This window comes from Grus americana, chromosome 7 (genome assembly GCF_028858705.1).
Source record: "Grus americana isolate bGruAme1 chromosome 7, bGruAme1.mat, whole genome shotgun sequence".
NCBI lineage: Eukaryota > Metazoa > Chordata > Aves > Gruiformes > Gruidae > Grus > Grus americana.
In genome coordinates, this window is record NC_072858.1 from 29,998,643 (window position 1) to 30,018,901 (window position 20,259).

A 20,259-nucleotide genomic window follows, 5' to 3' on the forward strand; every position below is an offset into this window, starting at 1 on the left:
ACCCAACTCCTTCAGTCTTTCTCCACAGGGCAGGTTTGCTCGTCTTCGTGGCCCTCCTCTTGGCCCTTCTGCAGCCTGCCCATATCTTTTTTTGAATTGTGGGGACCAGAACTGGACACAGTACTCCAGGTGCAGCCTGGCAAGCACTGTGTAGAGGGAGATGATCACATCTCTCTCTCTGCTAGTAACGTCCATGTGGATGCAGCCAAGGATCCAATTTGCCGTCATTGCTGCAGCAGCACGCTGCTGACTTATTCTCAGCTTGTTGTCCACCAGGACCCCCAGGTGCCTTTCAGCAAGGCAGCTCCCCAGTCGCACGCATCCTGGCCTGTACTGGGCTCTCAGGTTATGTTGTCCCTGGTGCAGGACTCTGCACTTGTCTTTGTTAAACTTCATACAGTTCTTGCTCACCCGCTCTTCCAGCCTGCCCAGGTTTCTCTAAGATGGCTGTCCCTTCAGACACGTCCACCTTGCCACCCAGTTTAGTGTCACCATGCTTTCAGTCCCACTGCCCAGACCATTTATGATGTTGAGCAGCATGGGGCCTAGTATCGATGCCAGGGGACGCCCCTTGTGACAGGCTGCCAGCCTGACTAAGAGCTGCTGATCGCTGTCCCTGGAGCGCGGCCTGTCAGCCGGCTTCCTGCCTGCCTCACAGAGCCCCCGTCTGCTCTGTCAGGCCAGTCTGGCCAGGAGGAGGCTGTGGCAAACAGTGTCCAACGCTCTGACAAAGTCCAGCTAAATTTGCCCTTGGTAAGTGCGTGCTGGCTTTTCCCAGTCACCTGCTTCGCGTTTTGGTTGCAATAGTTCCTCAGAGGCCTGGCTCCATTACTTTCCCGGGGACTGAAGGAAGTCTTATGGGCCTGTGTTTTCCTGGTCCCTCTTTGGGCCCTTCCTGTAGCTGGGTACGACACCCACCCTCTTCCAGTTGTCAAGGATATCCTCTGATCCCCAGGACTTTCCAAAGATTATAAATGATGGCCTTGCAACAATATCAGCCACTTCTCTTGACACCCTGAGGTGAATTTCCTCCAGGCCTGTAGGTTAGTGTGGGTTGAGACCTTGGAGTGGCTGCAGGCCAGCCCTTCCTTGGCAACCAGTGGGTCGATACACTTGTTGTCGCAGCTCCATCTTGTCACCTGGGGTCCCGCTGCACCACCAAAGATGGAGGCAAAGAGGGTATGGAGAACCTTGTCCTTGTTGGCATTGTTAGTGACTGATTTCCCTGCCCTGTTTAGCCGTGGGCCTATGTTTTCCCTGTACTTCTGCTTCGTACAAAAATCTATAAAATCATGCAATACTTTGTTTCCAGAAGAACTTTTCTATACCATAGTGTATGTAAAGATGTGTAAATACAATTGTTACAGATCTGTGATTGAAAAAGCCTTGCTGGTCAGTGAGGACCCTTGCCAGTTATGAATAATGAAGAGGCCTTCGTTATCAGTTTCAGTTTCTTTCCTTTTATCGATAGGTAGGGAAGATAAAGCCTCCTATATCTACTAAACAACAATATTTAACTTTTTACACTCTTGTGTATGTGTTGTGCTGCTTATTTACATAAACTGCAAGCTTTTGGAAGAAAATAGCCAGTCCTTTCAGGAATGCCCAGGTCTTCAGAGCCGAAAACTTTGTAAGTTGTTCATGAAAGAGCCCGAGTCATATTCTTACATTCATAAGAGAAAAACAAACATGTTCACTCTGAACTGCTTGTTGTAAAGTCTGAGATTTCCAGTTGTGCCACTTCTCATTTCCAGTAAAATCGGTCATTTCTCAGAAGTGTCCAGATAAGTTATACATAACTTTCCAACTGTTTAAAAATAATCTCTACATAAAATGGGGCTTTGCAATGACGATTACTAACAGTGTCATGACGATGAATAGCTTTGTATTATAACATAATGTCGATTCCTTGTATTTTGCATATCGCTTTTATTTTCTGTTTTAACCTTTGTATTTTTGAATGTTTAGAGCAAATAATTTATTAAGTCTTTAAAATACAAAGGTAATTGAATTCTTATCACACTTTAAGGAATTTGCAGATGGTCTTAATGAGCTGTAAATCACAAAATACTTCTTCCCAGAAGAATTTTCTTACAAGACAGTTATTCTTAGAAATGGAAGATTGCTTCAGTGTTGATAATGTTTGCTCTGTCACTATTGAATGCTAACTAATTGTAATTTTCCATTACTCTATAACAGTACAGCCTACCTAGCTGCTATCTGTGATATGATTACTGTGTAAGGACAAAAAGTATTGGAGAGGTCTGAGCAGTCAAAAGAAGAATCATTAATATGAGTCAATGTCTGCTCAAGCATTCATTAATATTAGCTTAACAGATTTTTGAAAACAGAATTCACACTATGCCCATCACCGATAACAGTATAGCATCCTTTTATACGAAGTGATAAAATCCACTTTGTTGTTCTGAGAAGTGGTTTAGACATATCTACAATCTTAAATGTTATATCTCATTTTCTTATCATTTTGGAAAGTTTTTTAAGGGTATTAAAGTGATAAAAAACCTCAGAACAGTTCCCATCCTTTATCTGGCATATAATGAACTTTTAATTTCTACTAAGAAACCCTTAAGGAACTGTTTCATACATCAATGAAACTATTTCAGTTGTGTAGCTTTTGGTTTGTTTTTGTTTTTTTAATCAGCTCCAGAGTATTACCTTGTCTATTACCACAGTCTGATATAAGGAGGCAAAAAAATTGTGAATGAGAGTGACTATGCAATACAACAAGTGGCTATAAGAGGTTGTAGAATCTCGGTCCTTGGAGATTTTAAAAAAAATCAGCTGGCCTTACTACAGCATCATGATCTTAAAATCAAACATAACTGTACTTTGAGCAGGAGGTCTGATGAGATATCTTCCAATTTAAATTATTTATCATTTAGTGGGAAACACGTGGACAACAGCTTGGTTTGCAGAAAAATCAGAAGTCATTCATTTTTACTTTCTCCCCCCCCCAACCTCACCAGTGGCGCCTTAAAGTTAGTTGAAGGTTTCTCAGCTCTGGGCATAATTTGATTTGCTGATAGCAGCAGCAGAGCAAATGCTGCGTGGCAGGATGCAAAGGATGATAAAGGTCAGATCAGTCAAGGTCCAGGAGCTGAGGCAATCAGTGTTTGGGATTTTTCAACTAGGATTTTTAGGTGGCACAGACTTTTATGCATGCATCTCAGCTTTCCTGAGTGATGAAGCAGCCTGGGAAAAGGGGTACCAGAACACTCACAGAAACTTTTATTCTCCTCTTTGTCCTCACCATGTGCTGAGGCAAAGGGTTGTTTGATAATTGCTTCATCCAAAAGAAGAGAGGAGGTGATTTAATTAAGCTTTCATTTTATGTTGAAATACTTTTAAACTACAAGGTAATTGTTCTTGTTTACCAGTATCTGTCCTATGAAAATACTTTTCATAGTTATCTATTATGCAGTTTTCACATAAAAGTGAAGAGGCTATGGAGTCTAACTAATGTGGATTAGTGATTGGAGTTTGTAGAATGAACTGCTGAAGGTTTATTGTTGGGTTATGATGACACTTACCTATAAAGGATAAAGAAACTGGATTGTTGATGTGCCTTGTGATGGGAATCTGGTGATGTGGAACAACACAAAGCTACATGTGGGATCTGCTGGAACTAGGCTACAAATCATTCCAGCGATGTTACCTCCGAGCTGTAGCGCAAGTGGGTGCAGGAGGAACTACCTGCGTGTACCAGCATAGACGTCAAGAGACAAGGTTTCTGTCATTATCTTTCTCTCCCCTGGTCCTTGTGTCTAAACTCCCACCCCCACACTGTGCTTCACGGGCAGGAGGAGAGAGAAGACAGCTGTGATGTAAGAAAGAAAAAGATTTGGAAGACTGTTAATTGTTGGGTTTTTTCTATGTGTAATAGTGATTGTAACACCATTTTTATACTCCTACTGTAGCAACTTTGAGTTATTTAGGTCATTGCACTTCTCTTGTATTTTCTTTTAATTTTCTTCTTCTCTATTTCCTCTTATATTTCCTTTTCTTCATATTTCCATATATATCACATATATATCACATTTGAAGTCCTGAAACTTTTCACTTTATTTACAAGGAACTCCAACCAAATCCAGTTAAAGTAACAGTCCTCCCTAGGCAATGAGATTTTAATCCTCCTGAGATCACTTGAAGCTGAGCATAAAAAAAAAAAGGAAAATTATTTTGATTTGAGGCAACTTTATTTTTAATAATTACTATTCTTGATAAATAATGATTAATCATTGCTCCAAACTGACATTTTCTTCAGTAAACTTCCGCATGCGCTCTACACTAGGTTTTGTTTGATTTTTTTTTTTTATTGCAGAGCACTAGTGGTTGCAGATATCATAGATGTAGTGTGTTTTGCTTGCTTTCTTCTAGCATCTTTTAACCTATGCAGAAGTGTTCTGGGTTTTGGTTTTTTGGTTTGGTGGGGGTTTTTTTCCCCCCTTAGTTTTGATTGCATCAGCAACTTTTTCATCCTTGGAAGTCCTTTTTTTAAAATTGAAATTTTCTATTTTGTATTTGTGCTGCAAAGCCACTTAATTTAAATGTATTTCAGTTTCTCTGCCTATCGGAGATGATTTCCTAGAGCTATTTCCACATCCCCCAAAGGGTGTCCCCTTTTGCTGCAATGGGACCATCCAATCTCACGGGCTTTTGGTGACTCCAGTGATGTCAGTATACTGTGATGGGAGGGACTGCTGGGGCTCAAAGGAAAGAGAAGCTCTGGTGGGGGATGGTGGATCCACTTTTGGCACAATCTTTTTCACTGAATTCCTCTATGAATTTCTTTTAGATCAATTAATAAGAAGTTCTACCAAAGGACATCTGAATTCATGTCTGATTGGCAAAAGCACTTAGAGTGCCCATCAGAATTGTCACGACTCAATTTTCAAAATAACTCTTCACATTGAATGCTGAAACCTTTTAGAGTTTTAGTCACCCCTGTTTCTTTGGCTCCTAGATGTTGAACTTCTGAAAAACCCTGGCCTTTTGTGTCTCACGGGGCTCTCTCCTGAGTCATCTCCCATTTGTTCAGCTTTCACTGATTTCGGTTTGAGCTGTACAGGAGAATGCAGCCTCTGATGTGCAATTCTGCACATATATAGATGAATTTCATTGGTATTCAGGGCTCACTAGTCAGTTCTGACAGATGTGATCAGATGATACATTCTGAAGTGATGCTAGCTTTATTTGCTTTTCTGCTTTTGAATTTCAGTTGCAAAATGCCTTTAGGTGGACTTTTTTGTGCACTGTTTTTAGAAATAGTGATTGCATGGTTTGTTTTTTTTAAGTAGTGAAAGCAAAGACATCCTTTAATATGTGTTTTGCAGCATGCAATCAGTTCTCTAATAGCATATGGTATTTTGCTAATAATGCACTAGTAGCTTGAAAATCCTTTAATATATTTTTCAAGATATGGATTAGTACTTGTGTATTGTGATTTCAAACTGATAAAGCATTTGGAAAATGTGAACATTTATTTCTGGAACGAGGTCACACTTGAAGAATTAATTTTGGAGTCACTGCGAGTGTGTGTGATTTTTGGAGAGATGACTATCTCTCTTTAATTTCTTGTACGTTTCTGGAGCTTGAGCTGTTGTTTCTGTGCAGTTGTGGATGTGATGCTGTGCTCTGCTGATATGGGGAGAAAAGCAGTCTGTTCCAGGATGTGGTTGTTTGTACCCCCAGAGAAATGCTTCACGAGAACACGTGCTTCTTGAGTTAATATCACATGAGCTTTCTTGGATAATCCTTTCAATGAAATAGAAAGGAAAAAACCATTTGGACCATCTCTCACTGATAACAATTTCAGCTACCTCCACAGTCTGGCCAGGAAGCCAACCTAGTGTAAATAACGATGTTTTGATGTGTCTGCTGCTTTATCAGTTTGTTGCTAAATATCAGTTTGTTGCTACAGATTAATTCATTTGAATCTGAAGGATAATAGAAAAGCTCCGAGTATTCCCATATCCGTAGCGAAATTTTGCATTTTATCACAATGCAATCAAATCCTTTTAAGTATTACTGTATTAAATAAAATTTTGTCTGGGACAAAATTGCAAAGGGATAGCTGTTTGAATGATCAGTGTTCAGAACTTGATTGCTAGTTAATACAAACCTGTCTCTGTAAATGCAATAAAATACTTTTCATATTTTCATTAAGTTTTTGGTTTTAATCATAGACAAACAGTTGCAAGTAAGTTTAGAACAAGATCTCTGTTACCATTTTAAAAAATAGTTTTAATTATTAGATATTTAAGTTTTTGTTCATAATTCATTACTAGATTATTATTACAGCAGTCTCCCATGGCTACCACCAAGAAGTGTTCAGTTAGCACTGACAAAGGAAGATCTCTGGTTTACATTAAAAATGAGCATGTCTCGAATGTTTACAAATTTTGACAACTTAAGAAAGAGCTACTATCGTAAATCATAATAAACACGTGCAAGTAATACTTACAGTTTTCCAATCCTTCTCCCTTAATGAATATCTTGTAAGGGCTTGGTGTCTTCTCCCCCTACCCACCTTTCATTTACTTCTAAAAGCACAGGAATAAACATTTTAGGTTATATGTTTTTTAAGATTCAAGGTATTGTGAGTAAACAAATTAATATATAAACTATTCTGCTTGTCATTTTCATTTTTTGCAAGACCTTTTCTAGTAGGGCTACCACATAATTCTGAAATGTCAGGAGATAAACACTATGTGATGCTATAAGAATTGCAGGGAGCCCTGGTTATAATGGCTGAATCATTGTAGATATTTTGTCATTGACTTCACTGAACATAAAATTTAACTCTCAATATGCTATTAAATGACCTTTGTTACCTTCTTTATAGACTGCAATAGTGATACAAAAATATATTGTAAAAAATGTTGGGATTTTTTGAGAAGATTTGTTGTTGGGGTTTTGGGGTTTTTTTGGGGTTTTTTTTGTTTATTGGAGTTGCATTGTCAGAGGAAGTCCAGTTATTTGTAACTGCCTTTTTTACTAGTGCATTTAAAAATGAGATCAGTGATTTAAAATAAGCATCTCACTTTTTTGGTGCCTCTGGTTCTCAGAGAAATGATCAGTTATAAATGGATAGCAAAATAAAGGAAGAGCTAATTTGCATGTTCATGCTAAATCTATAAAGCTGGTAATACCCAATGGTAGTCAAAATAAAAAGTCTTTCAGTGTGTAAGCTCTGGTATTAAACCAAATACGGTGTCTTAACTACTTAGTACATTATCAAGGAGGAATATTTGTCATACCTGTGTTAATAAGCGAGCGTTGTTATGTAGCTACAGAATTTGTATGCCCCTCCAATAGTGACGTCAGAAAAGTTAAGCAGGATCTTCTCATCTCTTGTTTTCCTAGGCCATGTTTTTTTTCTTTTTTACTCTCTTTATAGCAGCTAAGGCTGTTTATCTGGAAAAAATGTTTACAATTATGTGCATGCAGTGTGGGTATCATTTAAAGCTAGCACGCAAAACTCTTTTTGAGATGTATCCAGTAGAATCTGTTTCTAAAGCCAGAATGCTGCGAGACGTGTGACGGGTGGGAATGGTTGCTGCTGCTGCAGTCTGCACAGAAACAGCTGCCACCAATGCCGCTGTTTCCCAGGACATTTCAAATCTGGCATTCTCTCTTTTCCTGCATTTCTACTGTGCAATGACAGGTTTATTAATATCAGAGCATAGTACTGGAAACAATGACTCTGGTAGCCTTCAAGGGGGAGACAGTATTTATAATATCCATATTATGCCTTGAAGATCATTCAATAAATTACCTATAATGAGCCATCCTGTGTTGGTATAAACATGATGAAATAGATTGAGACAAGAATGCGAAGTCACTAACACATCTTTAGGCCAAGCTTTAGACCTTAACCAAAAAAAAAAAAAAACACCAAACCTGAAAACTCCTACTGAATTTTTCTTCAGCATTGCCAAACAACTGCATTTTTTAACAAACTCCATGATTCTAAATAGAAGATCTTGAAGCCTTCCTTTGAAATGTGAACTGAGTTCTTGTGCACTTGATTAAACAGTGATATCTGAGACTTGGCAATGGTATATCCATTTTTGGAGTATGGGAATCATGCGTAAAGCTTTGCTGATAGTGAGGCAAGAAAAATAGAGCAAAAGTGCCTAGAAATTCTTCATTCCAATTTAATTTGAAAGATTCCAGCAGAAATCAATAGATCCTTCTGCTTTTGCATGAAACACCTGGACATTTAGACATTGGAAAGAAAAAAAAAAGACCACCTTAAAGGATTGTGGATTATTGGCATTTACATATTGAATTCAAGGACATGTGAATGCATAACAGAAGTTCTCTTTTGTTACCTATAAATGTTTGGGTCTGTTACACACATTCAAAGGCTAGAAATAAATTAAGGGGCTGTACTAGTAATTTTGTGAATGCCTAGGTTTTATCAGTTATTTAAAAAATAAATAATCAAACTTCACAATAGAATGGCGCATACTTAGCAGGCTTCTGAAGCCATGAAGGAGAATTCCACCATGGAAAAGTCAATTCAGTGCTTGGTTAGGAGATAAAAAAAAAAAAGCAGGGGGGGAGGGAGAGGAGCAAATCAGGCAATAAGATTTATTATTTATTAGAAAAAGAATCAAGAAAACTATATAGTCTCTACATAGTTACAGAAAGAACAAAACAATGGAAAACAATGTTTAGAACAAGTTTTTAGATTTTGGTTTTTCAATATTTAATGAAGCTGTAGTTTGACTCATCATGAGCGCAACATGAAGTAACAGCAGGATTGTAACCTTTCAGAAAACTCACATATCCTGTATGTGAGTATATTCAGCAGAAAATACCAAACAACTCTAGGGATATCTAGGTTATCAATTAGTTATACAGCCTTTGAGCTTTTGAATGTTAGTGAATGACCTTTGTAGCTAAGACACCTGATCATTGCAGACCAGAGGTCAGCTGTACATAGATAGATGTTTTCATGTGCATCAACCTGGTTAGACTTGCACAAATATTTCCAAGACAGAAAAGGCTATAACTTAAAATGGACTTTTAATGAGACTGTTTAAAAAAAAAGCTACAAATTATTGTGTACTTTTCCACATAAAGAGTGCTTTCCAAGGCTGTCATAGGCAGCTGTCAGCATTGTTGTTACTCGTAACTGTTGTGCTTAATTTGAAAGACCAGAGATGCAACTCCAAACAATGTAAGAAAAGCTTCCAATGATGTTCAAGTGGAGAAAATGAAGTATCACAGCTTTATGCTTGTTCTCTGAGGGGAAGGTTTGGACTCCAGCCCTGCATCGCTCTGCATAGGCAGAGCACCAGTCACTCCTCTGGAACTGTTGGAAACTCCAGTTCTGGAAGGCTGGCTAGCTGTAATGGCTGACTATGGTTTGTTAATTTATATTGGCAGAGAAATCCAATTACTTGCGTAATTTCCATTAGTACTCATATATATTAAGTCATGTTGTAGCTGTATCTTCAGCGGCACTTCAGTGCCTGTATGAAATGTCACGTGCTCTGCTCTGACAATGCTGAATTGGCAAAAGTTTCTGCTGTGGACTTGATTTAATCTTGAATAATATTGAACGGAGAAGTGATTAAAATAAAACAGAACAAAACCTCTAAAGAATATATTTAATCTAAAACTTTAAAATGCTGACCTTGATAAGGTATTTTTGAGTTAATTATGGCAGGAGTATCCTGCACTTGAGATGCTGCTCTGAGAATTCAGTACGTCACTACCTCAAAGACACTCTTTGTGATACTGCGTGTCTCCTTAGTTTAGCTCTTGTCCTTTCGGGACATCTCGGATTACTTTGGTCTATGTAATGCGACTACCTTCATAAAGGTATTTGCACAGATTGTTTCTTCAGAGCAGGCTGACAAATAAGTGTTCTGTTCTCTAAAGCCATATCAAGTTGAATTGCTGCTCATCAAACAGTTACCTTCTGTAATTATCACCAGTGCTTTCAAATAATATTATCTTCAGTTTTCCTTATTTGAAATGGATAGAAATATCGTAGCTAATTACTGTTATTTTTTTGCCTGAGCAAATTTTTAAGTAGTCATTTAAGTTCTCCTGTGTAAAATTGACCTTAAAAGGTAACTGGGCTACCTTTTTTCCTACCCGAAGATATTTGTTACATAAAACCTGATCATTCTTGAAATGTCAACAGTGATGTGCTAGTCACTGTTTGCATTTCCAAACATCTTGTATGGTTTCCAAAATACATTTTGATACATTTCTCTTCAGGGTTTGCTTGTGGTCATTAAAAACACAGTAGTTTTTATACAGCCTGCACCTTTTTCGTAAGTGCTGTTATCAGGCAACATGGCAGGACTTTTCAGTCTAAATCTGCAAAACCACTTGAAGGGAGACTCTTGGAGTTTATTCCCAGGATTTTTTTCTTTCCACTGAAATCTTTGAATTAAATTTTTTTTTTTTTTTGGGGGGGGGGGCAAGAGTTGTATACAGAGATTAGGGTGTGGATTTTTTTTATTCTTTTCAAATCTGTTTTATCAATCTTTCTTCGCTTAGTCTGGATAACAAGGAAAACCTGTACCACTACTTTATTTAAAAAACACTAAAACCGAAAAAAAGTTACTTTGAAAGATTTTTGGAATTATCTGAATTTTCTTGCAGAACCATACTTACAGTTATTGTGTATTTCAGTGTTTTGGATTTCAACTTTGCTGTTGGCTTGATGGATATTTACTTTGTCTCCAGTTATGAGCAAAAAGCAAGTTAATGTGTTTACATAGTTTTGAGTGTGCAAAGTTCCACGTGCATTGAGCACAGCTTCATTGCTTTGACAGCAGGCAACAGAATATCTTGTGATAGTGTGGGTGGTATATACTGAAAGGTTCTCTTATAATTTTAATATGTATTAGTATATTGGAACCTGGTCTTTGTCCCCACAAAGCGGGTAAGAATTAAAACTTTGAGAATTAAGATTGTATATGAAGATTGACCTGTGGCTCTATGGAAATTATTGCCTACTTTGAAAATCATGCTTAATTAGAAAAATCCTTGTCTTAGTGAAGAAAATTAAAATATCTGTCAGTCAGACATCTTCCTCTGAAAATTTCACTTTATTGTTGATTAATCCAGCTGGATTGGAAAGGTTAAAGAGATATATTAGAAGACAGGGAATGAGAGCTCACCCTGACATGCTGTCAGCCTATTCCAGATCTCATTATCTAACTTTGTATTCCAAAGTTACAGCCAACAGTCCAAACCGTAATCAATTTTTTGAACTGTGTTGCGGGGTTGTTCGGACGGACTATAGAAACCTATAGATGATGTACCTGAAATGAAACAATCAATGGTGCATTGCTTACATTTAAATTCTGGGCTGATTTGACTGGTGAATCAAATTAGCATTGTCCTTAGGTTTTGGCTTTGTTTTTTCTTTCATTGTTGTGGGGTTTATAAGGGGTTTTTAAGTTTTTACTATATCAACTACTTCTGCTTGTTTTTCATGAAAAAAGTTGTGTATTGTATTTAAAACCATATTTCAGTGTATTAAGATGAAAATTGTTGTTGGTTCTGGTTAAAGAATACAAAATAGGTGTGTTCACATTTCAGAAGGCATACTTTGGAAACTGGAAGTGATTGAAATCATACTGAACTTTGCTGCACTCTAGTTTGTTTTTCTGCTAATGTTTCCTAATACAAGATTCTTTTTGTGAATCTTTTTAAGAAGCTTGATTGCTGGTAATATTGCAATCATGTTGAAGTTTGCTTGCCCATTGCTTTTGCTTTCTGTTAATTGTCTGTCTTGATCAGTTGATGTTACTGAGACCAATTGGTCAAATTTATTTAAGATATATTTTAAGAACATTCAGCACTTAGCCTTAAGGCATTTCTTTCCTTTTTTTGTTCTCTCCATAGATACTACAACGTATTCCACTGAACGATCTGAGCACTTTAAGCCATGCAAAGACAAGGATCTTGCATATTGTCTCAATGAAGGGGAATGCTTTGTGATTGAAACCTTAACAGGATCACATAAACACTGCCGGTAAGTCATTTGTGAGGAAGTTGCAAAAAAAAAAAAAAAGTATTCTGTCCAAGGGAGACAGCATTAGAAAAAAATACACATTCAGATTGTAAATGTTATAAATCAATGGAATTTGTCCAATTTGATTGAATCCCTCACAGTTGATGTTTTTTACTAGTCTGCAATATGTGTAAATACAAACACAGAAATACAAAAAGCAACATTTTGATTACTTCTATAGATAAGAAAAACCTTCACTATTCTATTTTCTAATCATATTAACAAGTTAGGATTAATGTTTTGGGTTTTACACCTTTTACGTATCTCATGTTCCTCTACATACCAGAAGTGTTTCTAGAGCTTTGACAATAACTGTTCCTTGAGAGAAGAGCAGCTGTTCAGTTAGTAGTTTTAAGAATTAAGGTTTCTTAACTTTAATTACTGAAAGATAAAATGGACTGTGTTAGCCACCTGAACCTGTTATATAGCTTTGGTACAGTTTTATGCTCCTGAACTTCTTCTAAAGTCTATGACTATCTTTAATGTTTTTAAAAGAATATCAGAAAGCAAAACCAGATCACCAACTGCAATTATTCTAGATGTAATGGCCAGTAAAAGGGAGTGATATGCAGAAGGAATACTGTAACATCTTCCTAAAGATGAGAATAAAAAATTCTGAACTATTCAAACAACCTTTTAAATAGAAGTGGTCCAAAAGGAAAACCTGTATTTGTGATGTTTCAATCTAGTCCTAAGATACTGTATTTGGCATACAGAAGATATATCTAAGATGCTTCTATGCCCAAATTCTAAACTGAGCGTCTAAATATATAGGTATCTCTAATATAAACAATAAAAAGCACCTAAGATACTCAGAAGATTTTCTGAATGATTTTGGGACTTAAGCTGCTAAATCTCACTGAAAGTAGAGGAAAAAAGTCACAAAATCAAATGCACCTGGTTTGAAAGTAGGAAATTCATGGATTTAAAGATTGATGACAGTCTGCTTATCAGAAGAATATTCCTAAGATTTTTATTTTTAATAATATGCTGTTAATTTTCTCCCGTTCAGTTGTATATGCTTCAGTGACCATTCATTTCCCCTCTTTATTTTATGTTTTCTTATGGCACGCTTATTAAATTAATTTCAAGAGTGGAAATCATGGAAAAATTAACTATTTCAACCTCTATTATAAAACTTTACAGTTTTGTTTTTGTTGGTTTTTTTCTGAAAGCACGTGTGTGATTTTTCAGTCTTTCTTAGAATTGTCATGAGCTCTTAAGGGAATTATATCACTCAAATATTTAAACATTTTTTCATTGTCAGAGTATTCAATCTGGACAAAACTGATATAGATTAATAGCAGGGAGAAATTGATATATATGACAATATTTAATTAGGCTGGTAAGTTTATTAGCTAATTTCTTTGAACAAACTGTTTCAGTAAACTGTATGAATTAAACTTTTAAATATCTACAGTAGTATATCTCGTAAGAGAGCTGTCTTTGTTGTTGTTACTTTGACTTTCAAGATCTTTCCTGTTGTCTGCGTTTGACAAATTCCTCTTAATTTGCTGTGATTCTAATGCTGCAGTTTCGACTAATGGTTAGAAGCTTTTCCGTCCAAGCTTTTCCCTTTAACTAAACAAGCCAGAGTGTTGAGTTTTCATGCTTTCTAGCAGAGTGAAATTTTTTCATCACCTTCTCTTGTGTAATTCTTCCATAGGGAAATACAGGTATCATTGGTGAATCTGATAGCTCCTGTGTGTAACAGATTTGCATTGCTTGTTCAAGTTTCAGGCGTCGATGCATTCTTTGGGCATTAAACATCTGCTTATTTCAGTGGGTACTTTGAAGTGTGCAACACAAAAAGACATGTGTAAGGCAATAAAAATGCATATGGCAAGAGAAGATACATTTGAAAATAATTTAAAAGGTAATTAAACTAGTTTTAATGCTTTGTTTAATGCTGTAAGGACCTTCAACACTGCAAACAGCAGCTTGTTCAGAATCACTTTTATGATACTGATATGTATGTCATTAATGAAGAGAAACCTTTTAATATGACCTTCTGTATCTGTACTTTGGTAACAGACTAAGTCTTTTCATCAGGGCTAGTGCTGTAGTGAGTGGGATGCAGGTGTTTTCCTATCTGTAGCCCAGAACCATGCTCTGAAATAGCAGCAAGAATGTACACATATAGAAAAATACAATACTGATGTACTGTATTTGTCCTCTAACTAGAAAAAAAGTAATTTTCCCTAAGAATGAAAGGGTTATGGAATTCCCATTACAATTAAAAGAATAATTTGAATACAGAATTATGAAGACTTAGAGAATGAAATGATACTTTGTTGTTAGAATCAGGGTGCATTATGTATTCCCATTGGGAGTTTGATTTTTGCATTTGTTCTGGGAACAGAGCACCAATTTACTGAAATGGGAATTTGCCGTGTGGAACAGCTGCAGATAGAAGACCTTGATGTAGCAAAAATCTTTCATCCCACTTTGTTGGGTTTAAAGAGTGTTAGTAGATGATATGCTTAGGTAGTTGTGCAGTTGTTCTTGTGCGTACGTGTTTAAGGACAAATATTCTAATGATGGTTAAAGAAAAAAATTGATAGCAATTAATAAATATTTGAATTGCATCCTGGACCTCTTCTGTATCCGCATGAACCATATGGTCAGTGCGATCAGTCTCAACTGGCAGTTCAAGCACCTTTCAGAGTTGACAAAATTCATCATGTTTTTGTTGGACAATAGGAAGAGATGAGCACATGTCGAACTCCCAACAGTCAGTAATGATATTGGCAACTGGATGTTGTAAAGCACTGTTTCTATAGGTTTTTCTCTTTTGTGAGATACATGCCTTATCTAGTTTGAACTTGTAGTTGTGGAGAGTGGAACTAGCATGCATGCTTGGTAAAGGGCAAGGGGAGGCCATGTTGCAGGAAACCACTGGGAGTACAGTAAATGAGGAGGTCTGAAGCAGCCCTGCTCGTGCATTTTCCGTTCTTACCCACCTCAAGAGGAAGTGTCCTGAAGTCATGGGATTTTTTTTAGCTTAGTTGACAACTGGAGGAAAAAAATATAGGAATGCTTATAGTTTCAAATTCTGTAATTCCATTTTTGTTTGAACTTCTATATTATACTCACTGTCTCTTGGTGAAAATTTGCCTGGGGATGTAAACTGGCAGAGTTCTCCCACGTGGTTAGGTAACAAGCAAGATACCTTGGATGTTGTTTGTGCTATTTTAAAGGTGTGACTTCAGTATTTATTTTTGTGAATGGTTTAACATGACCTTATTTTAAGGATAGGGTAGGTCAACAGTAGGGAAACTTCATATTTAGCTCCTCCATATGCTGTTGTGTTTTTTTTTTTCTTGTTGTTGTCTTGAGAATTTAGGCTCAATAGTGAGCATGCTTTTAGTTGTTATTTACACAAAACAAATCAAGTACACAGTCAACACTGACACATTGGCATTTAACAGGGTGTTACATAATGCAGGCTTTAAAAAAAAGAAGTTTAGGTTTTGTCTGAACAATTTTATTTCAAAGACCTTATCTTAAGTCACACTGGTGTTTTTGGGATTGAGTTTTGGTTGGTTTTGGTGGGGTTTTTGTGTGAATCCTTCTACGCTTTTTTTCTTTTTAGTCCTTTCATTTTATTCTGATTACCCATTTAGGACTGGAAAATGCTAGATGAATGAGTGGCTAAACCTTCTGAGGAGAGAGGAGGATTGCACTGCTAAATTTCTCTTCTGAAAGTAGCCATTAAGACTGTTGTGTATGCACTGCAATCTTGGTGTTGGCAATGAACTCTAATGTACTCTTGATGAATTTGAGTATGTTGGATGAGATATTCCTTTTGTCCATTGTTCCTGTCTTTCATCTCTCCTTCATGAAGCAAGCAGTATAAAACCTGAATAAGTTTTCTAACAACAGAGAGTGAAAGAGTGGATTCTCAAATGCATGGTAAACAAACCATCATTCCCAGTTAACCGAATTAGAGCAGGTTGTATGTATCCATCCAAAGAGCACTACTGTGGTTACTATCCCAGCGTTTTCAGATTTAATAGGACAATCGACTTTTGATGCATCCATCTTGTTCTGATGAATTTTGAGCTTGGTGATCTTGCTCGGTTTTATGTGTAAACATTTCCATTCTTACACTTAGTTGATTAAAAAATGATACCGGTATTGCTCAGCTTTGTTTAAAATTGGTCATGAGACCAGAAGGATTGAATTCCCTTTTAATGGAAGTCCAGTGTGGATAAATGTTCATATACTGTCAGGTTTTACCATGACACTCTTGCATTGGAGTAACTGTAATCAAGGCATAGAGCCCTTGCTGTCAATAAAAGCAGAAGAAAGGGATCAAACAGATTGGACTTGAGAACAGCTCCGAGCATGGCATATGATATGTACGCTTAACCATAAGTTAAAAATCTAAAAAGGTAAGAATATAATTTCCCTGGTTTCGTTACGTGGCTTGTTATCTAGGCTTTTGTAGTCTGACCTAGGTGTTTTAAAATACCAGCTACTCCATTTCATGTGTTCCTCCCATCTTGTATCACAATGACACTTTTCCAGAGAGCTTTCAACATGTAAGTAAAGTAAACCCAGAAAATTATTCACTATTGAATAGCATTGAATAAATAAAACATTTAATTGACATCACAATATTACAAGGTTAGTTTCATCAAAAATAATCCATTGTGTTAAGCTGATAACATAACATAGAGCTACAAGAGTTTAAAGAAGGAAGAAAGCTGTGCTTAAAATTTAGGATACTTTCCATGTCAAGGGCAATCAACAGATCTCCTGTGGTGAAAATTATTGGCTTATAAGCATAGCTGTAGCACGCATCTAGATTATATTTGCATCGTTGCACACATCATTAGCTGGAAATGCTGCCGTTTTACTTTCATGTTTACTTTAGAAGAGCTGAGGTGAACTTGAAATACCACATTAGGTAGATCCAAGCTGCTGTTAAGCAACTATGTTCTAATATAGGTATCACATTGCATTATTATTACATCACCTGCTTATTCAGCAGTGCTTTTACAACTCGTGCTTGCCTTCAGCAGTGTGGTTCTTTCTGTTAGCTCAAATGAAATAGCCTGTGTGCCTAAAGCATTGTGGCTGTGATACTTCTCAAAACTCAGGCCAGTAAGCAGAAATTCTGGCCAAGACGTCTGTCACGTGGACTACACATCCCAAGGGTATAATCAGCTTGGCCATATTCAAATGCTCAAGACAGGGCTAGTAAACAACAAATAAGTAAAAGCCTTTATTTCTTTACGTAACATTAATAACAACTCTGCAGTTTGACTGCTTTTCCCTTTTTTATTGGAAAACCTCATGCTTTGCCTGTCTATTTTTAGGTATTTCTTTTTCTTCATACCAAAAAACACCCCCAAACCACTTCTGTGCATTCTCTTTCGACACTCCTGCCCCTTGAAATTACAGGAAGAGGTTGCATAGCTTCGCTGTCACAGAGCTGTTTTATCCTTTTAAGTCTTTTTAGATATGAACCATGAAGAAAAATGGTTTCTAAACCTCAATATGAAATGGTGAAAAGCCCAAGACATCTGTAGGTCTTGTACTTGTTACCTAGGTATTGTAACTTTTTTGGTAGTACCCAATCTTGTATGGTTTTTACTATTTGGTCTGAAATTTTCTGTAATCTCATTTGATTTCATTTAATTAGAATCAGTTAATCAGAATCAAAACTAAATTATTTTGTCCGAATACTAAACTTCACCTCCATAAACCCAGTACTTTCTAAGTTATCCGTGTTCTTTTTCCTAATAGTCCTCTAAAATAAAAACACTTCAAGTCTGATATTATGGTATAAGAATTCAATAAATAACAAATAGTTTTTAAATTTAAAGATAGTCTTTTAACATCTTCCCCTGGTGAAATAGTGCAAGACATGCTATGTGATATGCACACTAAACATGGCTGTATTCGATAACACCCAATTCATGCTTTCATAATTTAACATTCAGAAGATGGAGGCTCTTGAGAAAGCTTCTTGTCAAAGTACTTAAATTATTGATTAATTTTCACAATCTCAACGCTCTTATTTTGCCGTGTTTTTTATTTACAGATTTTCCCCTAGATTATTGCATTTAGCAGATACTTACCTTCTTCAATCTTCTGTAACTTTTGCAGTAGAAAATTCTTTCAGCTTGAAAAATATATATATGCAAATTGAAAAGTCTTGCAAAATTCAATTGCTTTCAAATATCTGCAAAATGGAATGTTTTAATGCAGCACTGCACAGTCTGTATTTCAAACATCATGACAGACGTTTCCCTTGATGTGTTTACAAAAATTCATCCTTCAGCACATGCTTAAGTTTTTGAGTACTGCAATAAATCTGTGTTTATTACCATAGTTGTTGTTCACATAGTGTCATTCCTTCAAGCATCTCCATGCACCAGAGAAGTCACTGGCAAAACATCTATAATTTATTTATCCCCCTTAAACGTTTTCTGAAAAACAAGCTTGTATTAATCTTATTATTTGGGGGAGGATAAATTAATGGTAAAAAGAAATACAGAATAAAATAAAGCTTTGTATTTAGCGATAGTTTTAAGTTTTTATCAAGATGCTGTAGTCTGTATTCATAGTATTTCAGGTTTTATTTGCTTTCTGCTGAGCATCTTAGGCCAGATTTTCTAACAATTTCCCTTTGAAAAACTTTGATTACTAAAAAAATATGATTTTCTGGTTCCATTTCTATCTTTTGAAGTTGTGAAATTTACACTCCTGCTTCAGGTTATGATGAAGATGCACTTTTCCAGTCAGAGCAATAAGGTATAAGCCACAATACTGTACACATAAAATGCATGTCCAGATACTTAAATTACACACTAACTGAATTCACCTGTGATTCATGTGATTGAAGCAAATATCCATAAAAATAAAATAAAATTAGTAGTCCATTTCATCTTGTTTGAAATCCTTATTCAAATTAATATCCTTGAAAGTCTGAGGGAGAAGGAGAAATTGCATAGCTATGTATCCGAAGTTAAATGTTGAAGCTTAAGAGAATGTATACATTTTAAACTTCTGTCAGCATAGAGGACTGAAAAACTGTGGAATGCATTTCTTTTTCTCAGAAAACTGAGAGACTAATATAAATCTGTTTTCAGTTAACATAAAGCTTGGGAAAACATAGTTACAGGCTTAGCATGTCACTCTGCCTGCTTTTTTTTTTTTTTCCCCCTAAGCCACACATTTTTAATTCACAGGTAATTAGCTGTCAAATCAAACAGTGTTAATTCTTTCATTTATATATGTACACAGTTATTTCCCAAACATAAGAGAAGTATCATTTCTTAGAACAACCAGTAATGTGAGTGAAACAAAAATATTTCTGGAAGCTTTAAGTAAGCTACCATCTTTGTCTGTAGGACTGGAAGAGAGACACCTAATTCAGCTTCCTTTGCATTTGGCAAGACCCCTTCAGATGGTTGAAGTAAGGGTTGGGCTATGACCTTGAATTTCAGTAGAGAGAAGAAAGAAATGTAGTTGCTGGCACAGCAGCTAAGATAGCTTTTTCTTGAGGCTGCTAATAATTCTTGAATTTCTTGATTTGGCACCTAAGTGGGAGCTTAGGAAGCAATGCTGTGCTAGCGTTTATTCTCATGTCTCACTAGCAAGAATACTTAAAGCTGGAAAAGAAAACTTAAATTTTTATCACCACCTTTTCTTGTGCCTACACATGTTTCTGAAGCTGTGTCTTGTCGTTATAGGTTAGCAAGGCACCTTGTTTGTATAGCACATCTCCACTTGTAGAGATGACTCAAATCCATTCTATATAAAATACAAACTTCCATGAAGAAAGTTGATCTGTTAATAGAAGAAACTGCCTCTAAACTGCCTCCTGCTTCCTAATTCTAAAGGAAAAATCAAGTTATGTGACCTGCAGAAAGCCATTACTCGATACGTGTTGTCTGAAGCTGAATACAAGATGAAGAGGTTTATTCTGAAAATTGGATAAATATAAAATGGTAAAGTCTTTCCTCTGCAAAGGAATATTCCATCAATTTATAAGAATTGGGTTTTTCCCCCTTGCTTTGCAAAACCTGCCAGTGAAAAAAAAAGGATTGTATAACTTTTATATTACAAAGTATTTGTAGAAAAGAAAACCTTAAAAAGTGTGGGTGCAAATATCGTTGATATATATTGCATCTGTCTTGAAGATAACATATGCAAATATTCTGCGATGA

General features: G+C 36.3%; 1 protein-coding gene across 3 annotated transcripts in view; it reads left to right on the forward strand.

Moving 5' to 3' along the window:
• NRG3 (neuregulin 3) overlaps nucleotides 1-20,259 on the forward strand; it is a 407,103-nt gene that overhangs the window by 151,348 nt on the left and 235,496 nt on the right. For all 3 annotated transcript variants that reach the window (XM_054832690.1, XM_054832691.1, XM_054832692.1), the window contains exon 2: nucleotides 11,905-12,034. In XM_054832690.1, the coding sequence (XP_054688665.1) occupies nucleotides 11,905-12,034 (130 nt within the window). The remainder of the gene's footprint in view (nucleotides 1-11,904; nucleotides 12,035-20,259) is intronic.